At 39.2% G+C, this 18182-nt stretch overlaps 1 protein-coding gene across 7 annotated transcripts in view; it reads right to left on the bottom strand.

Moving 5' to 3' along the window:
* The window catches only part of CFAP46 (cilia and flagella associated protein 46), a 211320-nt gene that overhangs the window by 182755 nt on the left and 10383 nt on the right, over positions 1-18182 (bottom strand). For all 7 annotated transcript variants that reach the window (XR_012905646.2, XM_075935219.2, XM_075935218.2 and 4 more), the window contains 6 exons: positions 17766-17889; positions 14251-14345; positions 12780-12890; positions 11660-11759; positions 6964-7062; positions 3916-4106 (listed from right to left, as the gene is read on the bottom strand). Coding sequence is in view for 6 of the 7 variants with exons in the window: in XM_075935219.2 (XP_075791334.2) it covers positions 3916-4106; positions 6964-7062; positions 11660-11759; positions 12780-12890; positions 14251-14345; positions 17766-17889 (720 nt within the window). In the remaining variant the exon portion in view is untranslated. The remainder of the gene's footprint in view (positions 1-3915; positions 4107-6963; positions 7063-11659; positions 11760-12779; positions 12891-14250; positions 14346-17765; positions 17890-18182) is intronic.

The raw sequence follows: 18182 nt of genomic DNA, 5'->3' as shown, positions 1-18182 counted from the left end.
TGATAAAGTGGGAAAAGGTAGTGGGTCATTGAATGGTGGGTGGGTCACAGACATACAACACGTCTCAAAGAACAATGGTTACAAGCAGGTTTAACGGGCTTTTTTTTGACTGTACGGCTGTGTCTACATTGGCAAGATTTTGCGCAAAAGCACCTGCTTTTGCACAAAACCTTGCCACCTGCCTACACTGGCCGTGAATATTTGTGCAAGAACACTGACGTTGTAATGTACAAAATCAGTGCTTCTTGCGCAAATACTCTGACGCTCCCGCTCAGGGATAAGCCCTCTTGTGCAAGTATTCTTGCGCAAGAGGCCAGTATAGACAGGCAATGTTAATTCCTTGCGCAAGAGATGGCTAAAATGGCCATCGGAGCTTTCTTGTGCAAGAGAGCATTTACACTGGCACGGATGCTTTTGCGCAAAAGCACATGCCAGTGTAGACGCTCTCTTGCGCAAATTCTTTTAACGGAAAAACTTTTCCATTAAAAGTATTTGCGCAAAATTATGCCAGTGTAGATGCAGCCTACATGTCTAGTCTATTGCAAATTAATCACAAGCAATTTAAACTTGTTCCAAGTAGTTCCAGGTTGGTCTTGGTGTCTATGTGAACAGAGACTGGAGAATCACATATGTATAATTTATTATATAAATATATTGGCCAAACTGGAAAGTCTCACGACAAAGGATAAATGGACATAAATAAGACATCAGAAACAGTAACATACATAAACCTGTAGAGGAACATATTAACCTGCATGGTCACTCAAACATGGATTTAAAAGTAGCCATTTTTCCACAAAGGAATTTCACTAACCAATTACAAAGAGAGTCTGCAGAATTGGAATTCATCTAAAAATCTGACACTGTAACCCTGGGCTTGAATAAAGACATTAACTGGTCGGTGCATTACAAAGCCAATTTCTTCTGCCATTAACATCTAGATAGATAGATAGATAGATAGATAGATAGATAGATAGATAGATAGATAGATAGATAGATAGATAGATAGATAGATAGATAGATAGATAGATAGATAGATAGATAGATAGATAGATAGATAGTTTCTGTTATTTCCATTCCAATGTATCTGATCGAGTGGGTTTTACCCACGAAAGCTCATGATTCTATATATTTTGATTAGCCTCTAAGGTGCCACAGGACTACTTATTATTTCCCATTCTGTATGTGTGCAACTAATTGTTCCATTCTAAGTAAAGTACTTTGCATTGTTCTTATTGAATTTCATCCTATTTTCCTTAGGCCATTTCTCCAGATTGTCCACATCATTCTGAATTATAATCCTGTTCTCCAAACACTTGCAACCCCTATCCAGCTTGGTATCATCCCCACATTTTATAAGAGTACTGGCAATCCACACACCTAATAAGTGTGGTGTACTATCTCGTGTAGTGGTCCTAGAGCCAATGGGAGTTGCAAGTCTCCATGACTATGGAACCTTTAGATAAACAAACCAGAACAGCCCATTAGCAGCTCTCTCAAATCATTAATGAAGATACTGAACAGAACCAGAACTGATTCCTGCAGAACCTCCTCACTCATTATGCCCTTCCAGCATGACTGTGAACGGTTGATAACTACTCTCTGGGAATGGTTATCCAAACAGTTATGTATCCATCTTACAGTAGCTCCATGTAGGTTGTATTTTCCTAGTTTGTTAATAAGGCACGGTTTCCTTCCAGAGGGGATGCCCGCTTGCCTACTAGGAGGGTTTGAGTACTGGCACTGGCCCTAAGGTAAACTGAGTTTGAGACCACCCCTCTTCTAAAATATTTACAGAATGTGTTCTAGTTACCCTTTATGTCTCCAGCTACTCTGAGCTTGTTTTGTGCCCTGGCCCTTCTAATTTTGTCCCTGCATACTTGTGTTGTTAATATTCATATTTTTAATTTGACCTACTTTCTACTTTTTGAAGGACTCTTTTTTAATTTTTAGATCATTCAAGATCTCCTAGTTATGTCAGGGTCCTCTCTTGCCATCCTTCCTATCTTTCTTATACAGTGGAATAGTTTTCTCTTTTGCCCTTAAAAATGTCTTTCTGAAAAAAACCCTGCCAACTGTCCAACAGTTTTTCCTCGTAGGCCTAGTCTACACTAGACTTGGAAGGTCAGCTTAAGGTACACAACTCCAGCTACATAGCTTGGCACCGTCCCCACTGCAGGAGGCCAAAGGGAGCAAATGCGCTTGTTGGCTTCCCTTACACCTCACAACTGCAAGGAGTACAGATGCTGGCTGGAGCTGCCCTCAGTGGTTTTTTTACGGGTCTATACTAAACCCACTAAATCAAATGCAAGAACATCAATCTCCGGCGTGGCAAGTGAAAACCTACTCTTCAACTTTCCCTATGGGATCTTACTTACCAACCCCCTGAGTTTGCTAAAGCCTGTCTTCTTTGGTACTGGTTATGGAGAACTTATCTTTTGACTCATTCAAATCAGGTGAGCACTCCTCACAGATGCAGATCTGTCTGTCTCTGAGCAAGAAGGCTTCAAATGGTGATCAGCACACTAACTCTGTTAAGTGAAACTTGAATCTTGCAGCCCTTTCTTGGAACTCTTAACAAATAACCCCTAGACATTTAAGACAGTTGACATGTGGTCACTCACAGGCACTGATTTGCTGCAAGGGTGACAAGACTTGCTGTCTGGAGACTAAGGCAAACGATCAAAACTAAAACTTAATTCTAAATCTAACTTGAAAATTGTGAAAAATCTTCAGACTACTCTAGAATTATAATAAACACATACTATGTTCAAGAAGGAGGGAAAGACTTGCAAAGGCAAGAAACACCAATTCTAACAACTGATATGAGAAGTAAGAAAGAACTGGTGGCTAAGGTCAGGGACACACTTCCTGTTCTACCTGTGCTTATTGCCACAAGGCAACAATATTCACTTACTCTACCCCAACTGGTACTGCAGAGGAAAGAAAGACTCAGACAATAGTGAATAGGATGCATGCACCCCTATGATGGAACGTACATATGCAAAGACTTACTGTAAACTGTGCAGCATTTTTCCCAAATGCAGGGATGTCCATGTCAGAAATCCAGGCCATACGCCAATATATTTAGTCACACTATGATAATACACTTTCTTCATGTAATTTCAATTGGATACATTATTCCTCATATCCTGTCTTAAACTGCAGTGTTTCTGTATGCCATTAATCATTTATGAGGATTCATGAAAGAGAATGCTGCATTTTAGAGGTAGATAGGGTAAGATACAGATTATCCATAGAGCACTGCGCAATCGTATCCACAAACATGAGCTGTAGATAATAACATCCATATGTACAAATACAGATATCTGCAGATATAAAATGGATATCTGCAAATATGCTGTGTTCTAGATAAAAAATGTGTTTTTGCATCCGCATCCATAGCTGCAAAAATGAGCTACGAATATCTGAATCCATATCCGCGAATGTGGATACCCACAGATCTAGGGTACGTCTAAACTACATTCCTCTTTCGAAAGAGGGATGTAAATTAGACATATTGAAATTGCAAACGAAACCGGGATTTGAATTTCCCGTGCTTCATTAGCATAATTGCATCATGACGTTTTTTCGAAAAACTCTATTTCGAAAGTGAAACCGCAGTCTAGACGCGGTTCTTTTGAAAAGAAAAGCTTTTTTCGAAAGATCCTGTAGTCCTAAAAAAATTACCAAATGAAGCGTGGGAAATTCAAATCCCAGCTTCATTTGCAATTCTAATATGTCTAATTTACATCCCTCTTTCGAAAGAGGGATGTAGTTTAGACTTTGCCCTAAACAGGATATTAACAGATTTGCAGGGCTTAGTTATCCAAATAGTTTCGTTTATTATTATCTGTGGTAAAGTTTTCAAGGCATCTGAGATCTACATAAGGGAAGGTAAATAAAGCAATTTACCTGTCAATTTTTTCTAAGATTTCAGCAACAGATATTAATGGTTTTCGCACATGTTGATGCAAATTGTGTTGTAACAGTGGCAGGCAAAGATTCCACTGTGTAGCACAAACCACCTGAATAACACTGGGGTCTCCCAGTCGAACTGCACGTTGCAATGCTTGTTCAAGTCTTCTTATCACTTTCAGCTGAGACTGTAAATAAAAATGTACTTCACATTGATTATATATACTAATAAAACAAATGCTAAATAATACTGTAAAACTGTGATTTTAGGTTGTTTCCAAGGGTGTGTCTAGACTACATGCCTCCTTCGACGGAGGCATGTAGATTAGCCAGATCGGAAGAGGGAAATGAAGCCGCGATTAAAATAATCGCGGCTTCATTTAAATTTAAATGGCTGCCCCGATCTGCCGATCAGCTGTTTGTCGGCAGATCGGGGGAGTCTGGACGCGATGCCCCGACAAAGAAGCCTTTCTTCATCGACACAGGTAAGCCTCGTGAAACCAGGCTTACCTGTGTCGATGAAGAAAGGCTTCTTTGTCGGGGCATCGCGTCCAGACTCCCCCGATCTGCCGACAAACAGCTGATCGGCAGATCGGGGCAGCTATTTAAATTTAAATGAAGCCGCGATTATTTTAATAGCGGCTTCATTTCCCTCTTCCGATCTGGCTAATCTACATGCCTCCGTCGAAGGAGGCATGTAGTCTAGACACACCCCCACAGAAAACAATCTCTGTAGTTTTTGATTTATGAAACTTTCACAGAACTCACATGTAGCCCATATTTTATGCAGGTACATTAAATCTTTTTTTTTAAAGTCACATTTTGACTGATAAAGAATGCCATTTTACACACTTTACTATTTAACAGCTATTGCCACTCTCAGATATGATCCTGTCTGTCTCTCCCTGTTGCCTTTGGGTATGTCTACACTGCACTCCTCTTTCAAGAGAGGAATGCAAATACAGAGGAATGAAATTGCAAATGAAGCGTGGATTTGAATTTTCCTTGCTTCATTTGCATAATCTCGTCCAGGCACTATTTCGAAATAACCTATTTCGATAAAAGAAACGCTGTCTAGACGCGGTTATTTTGAAAGAAAACCTTTCTTTTGAAATTACCCTTAAACCTCATTTTATAAGGAGTAAGGGTAATTTCAAAACAAGGGCTTTCTTTCGAAATAACCACATCTAGACAGCGTTTCTTTTTTTGAAATAGGGTATTTTGAAATAGCGTCTGGACATGATTATGCAAATGAATCACGGGAAATTCAAATCTGCGCTTCATTTGCAATTTTGTTCCTCCGCATTTGCATTCCTCTCTTAAAGAGGAATGCAGAGTAGGCATACCTTATGATAACAAAAATCCATGACTGCAGATTATTTTTGAGTTCTGAGAATTTAGTACATTTATCAGCTGCTCAGGTTCTAACCTGGTGTAGGAGAAAGACAGAAAAAAACATAAGTTAAGTTTTCCAAAGGAATCAATGTTGGCTTAACTCTGCTCCTAATCTAATCAATGGCAAAACTCCCATTGATTTCAATAGGAAACCAACACAGAGTTCTTTGAAAATCCCAGTTTACATATACAAGGCTCTTTAGCAAAAATTCACAAGCTCTTAGCTTTTGGTAGAGTTTTAACACAGTAAAAGTTAAAAACGAATGTAGTGATTTACATTTTGTTTTTATGGATACTTCTTAAATATAACTTAATTTCTATTATATTTATTCAAATAATAATAGTACTGATATGTCTTATCTAATTATCAATAAATGAAATAAGTGATTAATATTTTAGGTCCCAAACACTTTATGCAGAAGCAACTTTACCCAAATTACTAGTTTCACTGTATTCAATGTGACTACTCATCAGAAGAATTATTCCTTCATACAAGTATTTGCAAAATCTGGTCCTTGATGTGTGTGCAAATAACTTCTATAGGCATGATGTCCCCTCTTTTTGCCATTGACTGCAACACACCTTTAAACGGGGGTGAATTTGGTTTTTTGGCTGAATAATGGGAGCAGTATGGAGAGATTAAATTACTGCAAAAGGAGACAAGAAGCCAGCATAGTGACATTGACTCATCCCTTGTGAAATGAATGGACAGAAGGGCTTACAGGTGCAGCCTGTATGGTGATCCCCCTTTTACATGGAGCAGGCAGAATCAGCACCCACCCTTCCCTCTGGATGGTGAAGTAACAGGTTTGGTCAAGAGCTGCTGGGGCATTGCACTAGCTTTTTAGGAGGTCTAGGAAGGATTTTTTCCCTTATAATCAAATTGATCTAGGTGGAGCTGGTTTTTTTTGCCTTCTTCACAGTTGCTTTAGAAAGGACTTTGTTGATGTGTGGCATGAAGGAAGTTAAGCTATATATCACAACTTGGTATGCAAGTGTGGGACAGATGAGCAATGTAGGTATTTCAAAGAAAAGATATAGTGACCAAATACACAGCTTGATAAATTACTTGCAAATTAGGTGTTGGTTAAGCAAATGGAATGGGGAAGATTGGGGGCTCCTATGAATGGTACAGCAGGGACCCAATCATCCTCTCCCCTCCTTAATGGGATGGGGAATAGTAAGGTCCCAGCAATGGGTTGGCTAGGGGACCTAGATGGAAAAAGAGAAGATTGCTGGTGGAAGTCCCCTGGGAAGTTACTGAACGAACAGAGGTAACCTCCACTGTACGCTTTTATATGCCATGTAGTTCTAGATATCTGATAGAGTTGCAGCATGATTAAAACTTTATCACGTCTCTGTCCTTCTTTTGGTATAGCCAAACAATATGATTCTGTCTTGTGGAACAGTATGGTATGACCCTGTTCTACCAAACTGTAAATACCATGGCAGAACAGAGGATTCTCTTTATTTTGTTCAGACCCAACAAAAAGATAATATATTAACATTAATGGAGAAAATTGAAAATGAACTGTTTTTTCTTACAAAGTGGCATAAGATTGAGCCATAGCTAATGTACAACTTGGGAAAATTTAACAGAAAGTTAATGTTTATCTTTTTATACAAATTAGTACTAATTAAAAAGCATACCTCAACAACACCTTTAGTATAGGTTGCAATTTTAGTGCCAAGTTTTTGGACTTCATATTCACATTCCAAGCATTCTATTTCAATCACTTTTCCTGGCTCCTAGTAAATACAAATATAGAAATATAAATTTGTAAAATAAATAAAAGTATTTATATTTAGACCCATATCTTGCAAACATATGTGCTAGTAAAGTCCTTTGTTGTCCCACTGAATGAAGAACTGGAACCACTGGAGTAAATGTTATCACAGATATGAACTAAAATGATAGCATCACAGCTTTTAATTACATTTTATTTAAAGTCCCTGTCCTCCATTCATATGTACGGCAGATTTTGAAAGAAGCTGGAACAAGATATGGAAATAAAAGCACAAAGGAAATTTACCAGCGATCATATCTAGTCCTTCAAGATTCACAAGAGGATGTGATAGCTAGGAGAATTCAACCCATTTGTTTGTAAAGTATAGAAAAAAGGGTAAACAACTAGAAACTCCAAAGATTGTATTGATTAAAATGGACAGATACCTTCAATTCTTTCTCCATCAGTTTACATCTTAAGAGTACTGGTATTGAATTTTATTTTGAAAAGTTTTATTTTCCTAGCATTGTGGTTTTACTTTTATAGTTTAAATTAAATATTTTAACTGATAGCCTGTTCGGTTTCATTTAAAACATAAAATTATCAAGAGTAAGCTACAAGGGTCAGGAATGATGGGTGATGGCTTCTGTATTGGTATGGGACAAAATTATCTGATTTTATATTCTAGATGGGATCCAATACATTTGTTGGTATTTGATGCAGATGTCTGTTTCTGAAAAGTGCACAAATTAAAATCTATATGAAAAATTATTCCAATAGGAATAATAATACAGTAGATCAGGAATTCTCTAACAAAATGGAATTTCAATAGAAAATACTGATTCGTCAAAAATAGAATGTTTTACAGAAATCTCTCTTATTCAACAAACTTTCATTTGATCTTTTTCCTCCCAATGCCCCAAGCACATTTTACACTCCAGCTCCTAGACCTAATCTACTTTCCCAACCAGGATCATCTTCACACACTAGATTTCTGTTTCCAATATACTTTTCCAGTCTATCTCAACAATGCCCTAGGCTTTGGGGGGATAAATCAGATGCTTTCCTCTGCACTGTCTCAGGGTATGTCTACACTACAATGTTAGTTCGAACTAACAGACGTTAGTTCGAACTAACATTCATAGGCGCTACACTAGCGCTCCGCTAGTTCGAATTTAAATCGAACTAGCGGAGCGCTTAGTTCGAACTAGGAAAACCTCATTTTACGAGGATTAAGCCTAGTTCGAACTAGCTAGTTCGAATTAAGGGGTGTTTAGCCCCTTAATTCGAACTAGTGGGAGGCTAGCCCTCCCCAGCTTTCCCTGGTGGCCACTCTGGCCAACACCAGGGAAACATGTATGCCCCCCTCCCGGCCCCGGACCCCTTAAAGGGGCACGGGCTGGCTACGGTGCCCGTGTCAGGTGCAAGCCTGCCAGCACCCAGCCAGCAGACCCTGCACCTGGCACGGCACAGAGCCACCCTCCCGATGTCCCCCAGCCCACCCCCTCTTCCCGGGACCAGGCTGGCGGCTCCCGGGAGCTTGCCCGGGACCGCAAGAGGTGGGCACCTTCCTGGGCTAGTGCGGACATCGTGGACCTTGTCCACAATCTCCGCACTAGGCACAGGAAAGTGGCCGGCTAGGGCAGGAGAGCTGCCAGCCTGGCCACCCAGGACCAGGTGTGCATGAAAATCAAGGGGGTCCACTGAGACCCCTGACCCTGAGCTCTGAGATTACAATGGCTGTCCTGGGTCAGACCAAAGGTCCATCTAGCCCAGTAGCCTGTCTGCCGACAGCGGCCAACCCTAGGGACCCTGGAGGGGATGGACCAAAGACAGTGACCAAGCCATTTGTCTCGTGCCATCCCTCTCCAGCCTTCCACAATCCTTGGGCAGGGACACCACTCCTACCCCCTGGCTAATACCACTCATGGACCCAACCTCCATGACTTGATCTCACGTCCCTTTATACTCTGTTCTAGTTGTAGCCTTCACAGCCTCCTGCAGCAAGGAGTTCCACAGGTTAACTATTTGCTTTGTCAAGAACAACAACTTTCTCTTACTAGTTTCAAGCCTGCTACCCATTCCTTTCCTTTGGTGTCCTCTAGTCCTTCTTTATGGGAACTCAGGAAGAACTTTTCTGAATGCACCCTCTCCATCCAACCCCTGCTTTTAGAGACCTCTATCCTGTCCCCCCTCCGACTCCTCTATTCTAAGCTGAGAAGTCCCAGTCTCTGTAGCCTCTCTTCATCTGGGACCTGTTCCCAACCCCTGATCATGTTAGTTGCCCTCCCCTCTCCCAGCCTTTCTCTTCCCCTCTCCCACCTCCTTTTCCCAGTCTCCCCCAGTTTTGGTCAATAAAGACAGATTCCATTTTTGACCACAATTGTCCTTTATTTTGTACATCAAGAAAAGGGGCTAGGGAAGGGTAAGTGGAAGGAGGTGAGGGGGGAATGGGGTACGAGCCCCCGATGGGGAGGACTTGGCTGGCTCTGCGGGCTTCTGGGGGTGGAAGCTCTCCTGCAGCCCCCCCAATTGCCCCCTCTCCCCAGATGGCAGCCTGCGGCAAGTGCAGCTGGGCTGATGGCCGAGTGCTGTGATGTGCCCAGTGTGGGCACTCCAAGCCAGGACTGGTTTTCAAGCGGGGCACCCCTGAGAACTGTCTGTCCAGGGTGGGGGTCGGGTCCCTTTAAGCGCAGCCCTCGGCTAGCCTGAGACAGCATCTCCACGCTCTAAGTCCTCCTCTGATGCCCTGCCGGCACTGCTTCCGGCCATCCTTAAGCCCTGTTCAGGGTCCACTCAATGTGGACATTATAGTTCAAATTAGCAAAACGCTAATTCGAACTAGTTTTTAGTTCTAGACGCGTTAGTTCGAATTAGCTTAGTTCGAATTAACTAATTCGAACTAAGTTAGTTCGAATTAGCGCTGTAGTATAGACGTACCCTCAGTGATTATCAGGCTCTCTACTCTCAGATCTAGTGCAGTCCCATTCTGGTCCAGAGCAGCCAGAAGCATCCAGTACATGGAAAGTCCATTTTTGCCCCATATCTCAGACTGTGCATATATGAACCATGATTTTTCAAAGTCTTAAAACTTAACCAGATTTTGGAAGATTTTCATGGGGGAGTTAAAAGACATATCACTGACAGCATCTCCTGCTGCTGTATTTCAAGCCTCTATTCCAAAGCATAGGATTGGGGGATAAGAGCTTTCCAACTTTTATTTTTCTTATCCTCATTCCAGGAAATGGCCAAACTATTTTGGTTGAAACTAAAGAATAATAAAAAAAATGAAACAAAAAACCTCCACAACGCCAACCCTCCTTCCCCAAAAAACCGATCAGCTTTTAGAAGACAACTAACATGGAAAATTTCAGCCTGTGCGGTTAAAGTTTGTCAAAGAGACAAGCAACCAACAAAAGGGTTTTAAAATGGAACTTATCACACAACCTTAATCATATTGGGTGCTACCAGTGCCACCCTATATACACATACACACACTCTGTGGAGTGGGATATATTTTCTGAATCTGTATGTACCCTTCTTCCATACTCTATAATGCCTGAGAACTTTCCTACATGCTGTGGCAAACAAGGGAACCAAAAGAATAAACACGAGATCCCCTTCAGCCAGTCTGGGGGTGAGATTGAAGAGTAACAAACACCCACCCAAACCCACAGATATAGTGAAAGCAAGCAGAATATACACACAATACTTTAGTCCAATCTCCTAGGAATATGCTTTCTTTGCCACCATAATCTAACTACTAGGCTACGTCTAGACTAAATCAGAATAACAACAATTAAAAGAATAAAATGTCAGGAGAAGAGACTTGGGGAAGGAATAGGACTTAACCTCTCAAATTCAGAATCAGTGATTAGGAACAAATACCCTCAAAATGAGCCACAACTGTGGGAGGGGACAGCAAGAGCAGCTAGTTTCACAGCCCATCAATTATGTGTGTTCATAATTGAAGGAACAACCCTATGATCTTCCAGTATCTAAAAAAGAGAATAACCTGAGGTATGTATTTGGCAAGACCCTCTTGAACCACTCTTTAATCTAACCATAACCAACAGCCTAACCTTTTCAAAGATGAATGCCCAACTTCTCTTTCAGTAGGACCTGCTGTATACTGAGGTTGATTACACAACATTTTATTCAAAAAGAATAATGTCCATATTAAGTAATGCATCATTGCTTTCACATCTTACACACTGATGGCTGAGAAAATCTTCCATAGATGGATTGGCTAAATCTTTTGTAAAACTACAGACATCACTTGGGGAGAGAGACAGTCTTCCCATATGAAGAATTTTGGCGTTATCCCCATTTAAGACATTCTACAGAAGACAGTTTCAAATTATAGAGAAGAATCTGAATTTAACATTTTATTTACCAAAATTATTCTTTTGACTGTTTTACTGAGTTAAACTCTTTTTCTTAATCTTTCATCTCTTATCTGATTTAGGGAAAGAAAATGTATGCAAGTAACTCCTAGTCATATTAATGAAGGTTAACTATATCAGTACCTAAATGTGGGAATAGGTCTTGATGCATGCATAATTATTTTGAAGCACAGTGAAATAAAAGTATTGTAATAGTGTAATCCTAACACTTACTTCAATCCCAGCTCTCTTTAAATCATGTATGCAATCAAATGCAAGTTGGGTACAGTTTAACTTCAAAGAAAGACGAGCCAATTCTAAAAGCAAAGGAATTCTGCAAAAATAATAAAGTCATTAAAAGGTCATTTGTCTCATCCAATTAATTTGATATAATTGCTTGATTAAGGTGATAAATCCCACTTAGATTTCTCAAATGTATCTAAATTAATACTGCAGGGCATTGCAATTTACTACGAGGACTATACATAATCAATACAGAAAATAGTAAATTAATTAAAAGCAGGCTAACTGATCAATACTAAAATGTAATTGCTTATGGGAAATTGAGAATGTTTAATGGGATCTTGCAGGGATTGGTTTCCAACTCAACACTACTCCTCATCACCCCCACTAATCTAGAGGAAAATATAAAATAATTGCTGATCAAGTTTGTAGATAACACAAAGCCTGACAAGGTGGCAAATAATAAGATCAAATCATTGATACTGAGTGATCCAAGTCAGCTGGTAAACTTGGTGTAATCAAAGTCATGCATTTTACTACTGCCAAACACAAGGTCATACATTTTGAAATAATGAACCAAAGTTTTATTTACAGGAAGGAGACTGTATGCTAGAAAATTGTGCTCTAGAAACCCAAAGGAGGACTGAAAGATAACCAAATGAGCATGAGCTTCCACTGAAAATTATGGCTAAAATAGCTAAAATAATACTTGGATCTATTAATAGGAGATTATATTACCACTATAGAACATTGACTCATTATTCCAGTAGTAGTATCATCAATGTGATGTCTGTACTTCAAGAAATCATGTTCAGAAAAGAGCTACAGAATAATATGGGTCTGGAACATTGTATTAAAATGTGCTCAATTTATTTATTTTATCAAAAGACAAGAGAAGCTTACCTACACAGGGAGAATATATTTGATACTAGAAGGCTGTTTAATTTGCACAATGGGACCTTGATCCCCCCCGTTAAACATCTAAGTGCCACTGTAAATAATGATGATGAAGTATTTCACAAAGATCAATAAAAGTTCTGTCAAGGACTTCAATGGGAATAAAATCAATCTCTTCATGTGTTTTCAGAGGGCTATGACTAATAAAACTTACTTTTCATCAAGTACTGAAACTGAAGAATCCTCACCATACTGTTTCAAAAGTTCAAACACAGTATTCAGACTTGTTGTGGCTTCTATCGGAAATTCATTTGTATCCAATTGTCTGCAAGTATATTAGACAGTTATTTATTCAGATAAATAAATATTTCAAAAATTCTTCTATAACACTAGGGGTATGTCTAGACTACAAAAACAAACAAACCAAACTCCTGAGACAGCAAGTAATGGAGCCTGGGTTAAATGACTCAGGTTTAGGTGGCTTATGCTGCAAAGCTAAATATATCAGTGTAGACTTTCAGGCTTCCATTCTCACTGGGTCTCAAAGTTTGGGCCTCAATCCAAGCCTGAATGTCTACACTGATAAATTTAGTCCCACAGGGCAAGTCTTGTGAGCCCAAGACAATTGACCAAGTCTCTGAGGCTCACTTCTGAGAAGGGGTTGATGTATAGGCATATTGTATTTCTCCTAACCACAGTAATGTTTCTACCTCATCATTTAGCAGGATGTACTGCTGCTCACTGTAACTGAATTATTAAAAATGAAAGTAAACAGCAACATGGGAAGAAAATAACTAAGGATTTCCAAGGAAGAACACCCCATATAAGAAAATATCCACATGAACAGCATGTGCTTGGATATCTTGAATAATCTAGCCAGTAAAGTCTGGAAAATGTTTTGAATCCCAAGCAAGAATAACATTTCAGAGTGAGAGAAATGTTAGAGATGGAGGATAAAACACAACATATGGGCAAATTTTGCTCTTATTTACATAAGCAAAAATTATTCCAGAATTACCTCTATTCACATAAGAACAGAATTTTCCCTTAAATGAATGGCTCTTTAAGTGACTAACTTTTGGAGGTTGTATTTGGCAGTTACCCAGAGAAAGCAAAGTCCAGATGCCTATGCTTTGTTCTCCTTTTTTAAATTTTTTAAAAGCTGCAGGCGAAAATTTCTCCTTTTATGACATGTCCCCTACATTTAATGTGAGCTCCTCAATTCTCTCATTTAAGATTTATGAACAGTATTCAGCTGCATTTATGTGATGATGGCTTTAAAACATCTTTAAATTCTCTCAATTCTAGGGCCTCAGATTGTCCAAATTTTATAGGGAGATCTGATATTTTGGACTTTGTCTTACAAAGGCTACTATTATTCCCTACCCCCATCCTGATTTTTCACACTTGCTATCTGGTCACTCTAAACCTCACATTGTCCTAATGGACCATATCATCTCTTTCCCTTCTGATAAGGGCTTGAGAGGGATGGTATTGGAAGAGAGCTGGTTTTTCCACATCACTGAGATTTTTAGGATTTCTTTAGGCAAGAAGATTCCTCTAGTAATCAGCTAAGCTGGCTTTACAAGATGCTTTGTGCTGCCAGAGCAAGAACAAGGTTCTGGCCTTACATATTTATTATTAGAGATAAAAATTCAAGGAGACACATGGATTCCAATACTTACGATTTTATTGTTTGAATTTTATAAATAACTGACAAACTGACGGAGCTTTGTATGTCTTCCTCTATCTGGGAAGTATTCATTAGTTTGTGATGTACCTATACAATTGTACAAAATAATTCAGCATTTTAATAAACCACATAGGAACAGATCTTCAGCTGGTGTAAAATAACAAAGGTTCATAGACTACATTTTCCCTTTCATAGACTTTTAAGGCTAGAAGAAACCATTGTGATAATGGCCTGACCTTTTAAATAACAGGCAAGAGTATTTTACCTATAAGGCCTATACCAATTTATGCCACCTGAGGATTTGGCCCATTAAGTGAAACCCATACTATTAGTATTTAATTTAAAGTACTAACTAAAGCATTTATTTAACAGCTGTGACTCTGAAACAATTTCCTCAAATTACTGTTGATAACACTCTACCACGACTGTCACAGAACTGTATATAATTAACCACAGCACACCAATTCACCTGATTGGTTCAGATTTATCCTGACTTACTGCCTGTAGTACTCATCTTCCACATGCCCACAAATATGACCTCAACTTCTTTCACATCTCCCACTATAGGCACTGGCTTCCTAAATGCCGCCAATCAGCTATTCATGGTGTTCCCAGAGCACTGGAAGAGCAGGAGTTGGTCAGTGGAGCCACGAGGAGGTGGGGAGAAGGGCAGATGAAGGAGTCTGGCATCGGAGGGTGCTCCAGCCCACTACATTTTTCCCTGTAGGTGTTCGAACCTCAGAGCACCCATGCAGTCAGTGCCTATGCCTCACCCTGACACCCCAGTGCTCCCAACCATCTCATCTTTTGCTCGTTCCTATTTGTGAGTAAATCTTGGCTTCCCTTCACCCCAATACACTTGGTTATTTTAAAAGCTCTTCCATCTATGCATTAATTTCCTTCAATCTCATTATCCCTTCCCAATGCTTCTCCACCTCAAGAATTCTGTTTAGCTCCTGCAAAGTATTTTTCCTCATGTAATGTTATTGAAAATGTCATCAACCAGCTAACCTCCCATTTTACTGCTTGCCCATCTTTGCCTCCATTTTACCGCTTCATTAATATCACAGCTGTAATATTGTACATTAATATCACAGCTGTATCCCATACAGTCTCTCTCAATTCAGATAGTAAAGACCAGACAATCAGTAAAGCACTCTTTTGGAACAGTGGTCACATGGAAAGGAGAGAAAAATTGCTGATCATAAGAACAGCCATACTGGGTCAGGGCAATGATCCATTTAGTCCAGTATCCTGTCTTCCAATAGTGGAACAGTGGCTAATTCCAGATTTTTCACAGGGAATGAGCAAAACAGGGCAATTATCAGCTGATCCTTCCCCTCTTGACCTGTCTCAGCACTTGGCAGTCAGAGAGTTAGGAGATCCACAGGATGGGGTTGCATCCCTTGACCATGGGGGAGAGAAAAAGGAACGGAAAGGGATATAGTAGGTGAGAGTGAGGGAGTAAGCCTTCCTAGGTACAAGAAATGAAAGCCGGCCTACGTTGATAGAAGTGGAAATGAAAGGAAGGAAAAGCAGGTTTCAGATCAAATATGTATACAATATTAATATATTAAAATATAAAAATATTAAGATCACAAAGCCAAACATCCAATGCTACAAACCCACTCGCACACAGTTTTTGGTAGGTAATCTCCTAGGGTGTCTCTAGACTACAGGGTTTTGTCGACAAAAGACGCCTTTGGTCGACAAAACTATACTTGCATCTACACTACTGCTGAGTTCTGTCAACATAATGTTGACAGAATTCAGCAGTTTTGTCGATGGTGGTAAACCTCATTCTACGAGGAATAATGCCTTTTGTCGACAGACTTCTGTCGACAGAAGGTGTTATTGCATCTACATTGTCCTTTGCGTCTACACTCTCATGTCGACAAAGCGGCTTGCTTTGTCAACAGAACTGGATGTAGTCTAGATGCTCTTTGCCGACAGAAGCTTTTTCGACAGTATCTGTCAACAATGCCTTTGTTGACAAAAGCCCGTAGTCTAGAGATACCTCTAGTAGTTCAGGGAGAAAAAAAGAAAAAGCAAATTCTATTACATGTAGCTGTAACACTATTCAATGTATATATCAGTATGAGGACTATAAACTTTAGAATGGCAGCATAGATCTCTCCCAGCTGAGCTATAATAGCTATGAGAAGAAGAAGCATGCCAAGCCTCTAAAGATTACATATGCATTTCTAGACCCATAAAACAGACCAGATAGTCAAGAACATGAATCTGGAAGATTCCTTCTGAGAGCTTTTGTGCCTAAATGGATGAGATTTGGATCTGCTATTTTAAAGATTTGGGGTTCCAATTATTAATATCAATTTTTGGACATCAGTTAAGAGCTCATAGACTTCTGGTTCACATACAGTGCACCTGGTCCTAAGCCAAAGAATATTTTGAAGATGAAGATCCATCTATGGCACACTGAAGTGAGATCCTGGGGAACATACTCTGGGCAGGTGTAATGTCATATGATTTAAGCAACAAGTCTCTAGTAAGCTCTGTTACGCAGAACACAGATTGCAAGTGGCAATTTTTGACAAATGGAGACTTGGCCAAATTTAAATAGATTTTAATGGACACCATAAGAGAGACTTTTGTGACCCCACAAATAACCCCTAGCCAAATATAAGTTCTGTTGCAAGCCATGGAAATGTTACAGTTTCCCAAGAAACGTTTGGAAAAATGTGTACAATGAGAAATATTAAATTCGTAATAAAGAATTGTCTTATAGACTCATCTTCATTGATTTCTCAAGTACTTTGCTGCTCTAGAATTTTTGACTTTTAAAACAGGACTTTTGTATATTAAAATATTTTAACTTAAGTTACCTTATTTATGAGCTAATAATTGTAAACTGAGCTACTTAACAAATTGGATGAAGAGTTTATTAATCCAGGTTATGCTTACAAAGTTATTAATATGGAATGTCCTAAAATTTTATAATTAGCGGTAGCTATCTCTTTGATATTGTTTATATGACTAATAATCTGGTGTAAAACTCCACTGATATTATTCCAGTGCCTAAATATCAAAATGAATAATTATGCAAATTATTTTTATTGCTGATATTTCACTTTGCCATACATTAGTTCTATGTTGCTTTATCTTGAATTAGTTGTTATTTCAGTTATAATCAAGCTTTTGACATTTTTGATAAACGGAAAAGAGAAATTCAGTAATAAAATTTACCAGAAACTGCATTCTGGGATATTTTGTGAGCTTTGTTTTGTGATAAGCCACTTTCAAAGTCACATTTATACACTACAGTTTTGTACTGAAATCCTTTATTCATGATGTAAGCAGAATTCTAATTTCACAGTGTGTTTTGCTAATTCAGAAAACAAATTCTGATCCTTAATTTTACACGTGCGCGCGCACACACACACACACACACACACACAGATATATCAGTTCTGTTGCAAACCATGGAAATGTTACAGCTCCCCAAGACATGTTTGGAAAAAGTGTGTAATGGGAAATGTAAATTACCATTAGAGTAAATATGTGTTGGTATTTATCTGGAACATTATTTTTAATGAATGCTGCTGCTGTGGATGAAAAATCCACTGCTTCTTTCATTTTTGAAGCATCCAAAAAGCACTCAAGTAGCTCTCTGCAAGTCAAACAAAAATATATTAAACACGTAATAATACTTTTTTATTATCAACAGAAAATTTTACTTATTTACATTCTCTCAGGAGAGTTTGTAAATTCATACTTGTCTCAGAAGACCTGCATGTTCCCCTTTACAGTTCTATGTAAATGAACGATACTAAAAGGCATTAATTCCTAAACAGGCTCGGTAGTAAGGGGGTAGAGAACAAATGGGACTCGGCAACTTTAAAAAGCCTGGGGTTCCAGGCTGCTGCTACAGTGGCAGCAGCAGCTGCTAGAGCCCTGCTAAGC

The sequence above is a fragment of the Pelodiscus sinensis genome, chromosome 8 (assembly GCF_052426305.1).
Source record: "Pelodiscus sinensis isolate ZL-2025 chromosome 8, ASM5242630v1, whole genome shotgun sequence".
NCBI lineage: Eukaryota > Metazoa > Chordata > Testudines > Trionychidae > Pelodiscus > Pelodiscus sinensis.
The sequence above is the reverse complement of the archived record's forward strand: the minus strand, read 5'-3'. Positions and strand labels throughout refer to the sequence as shown.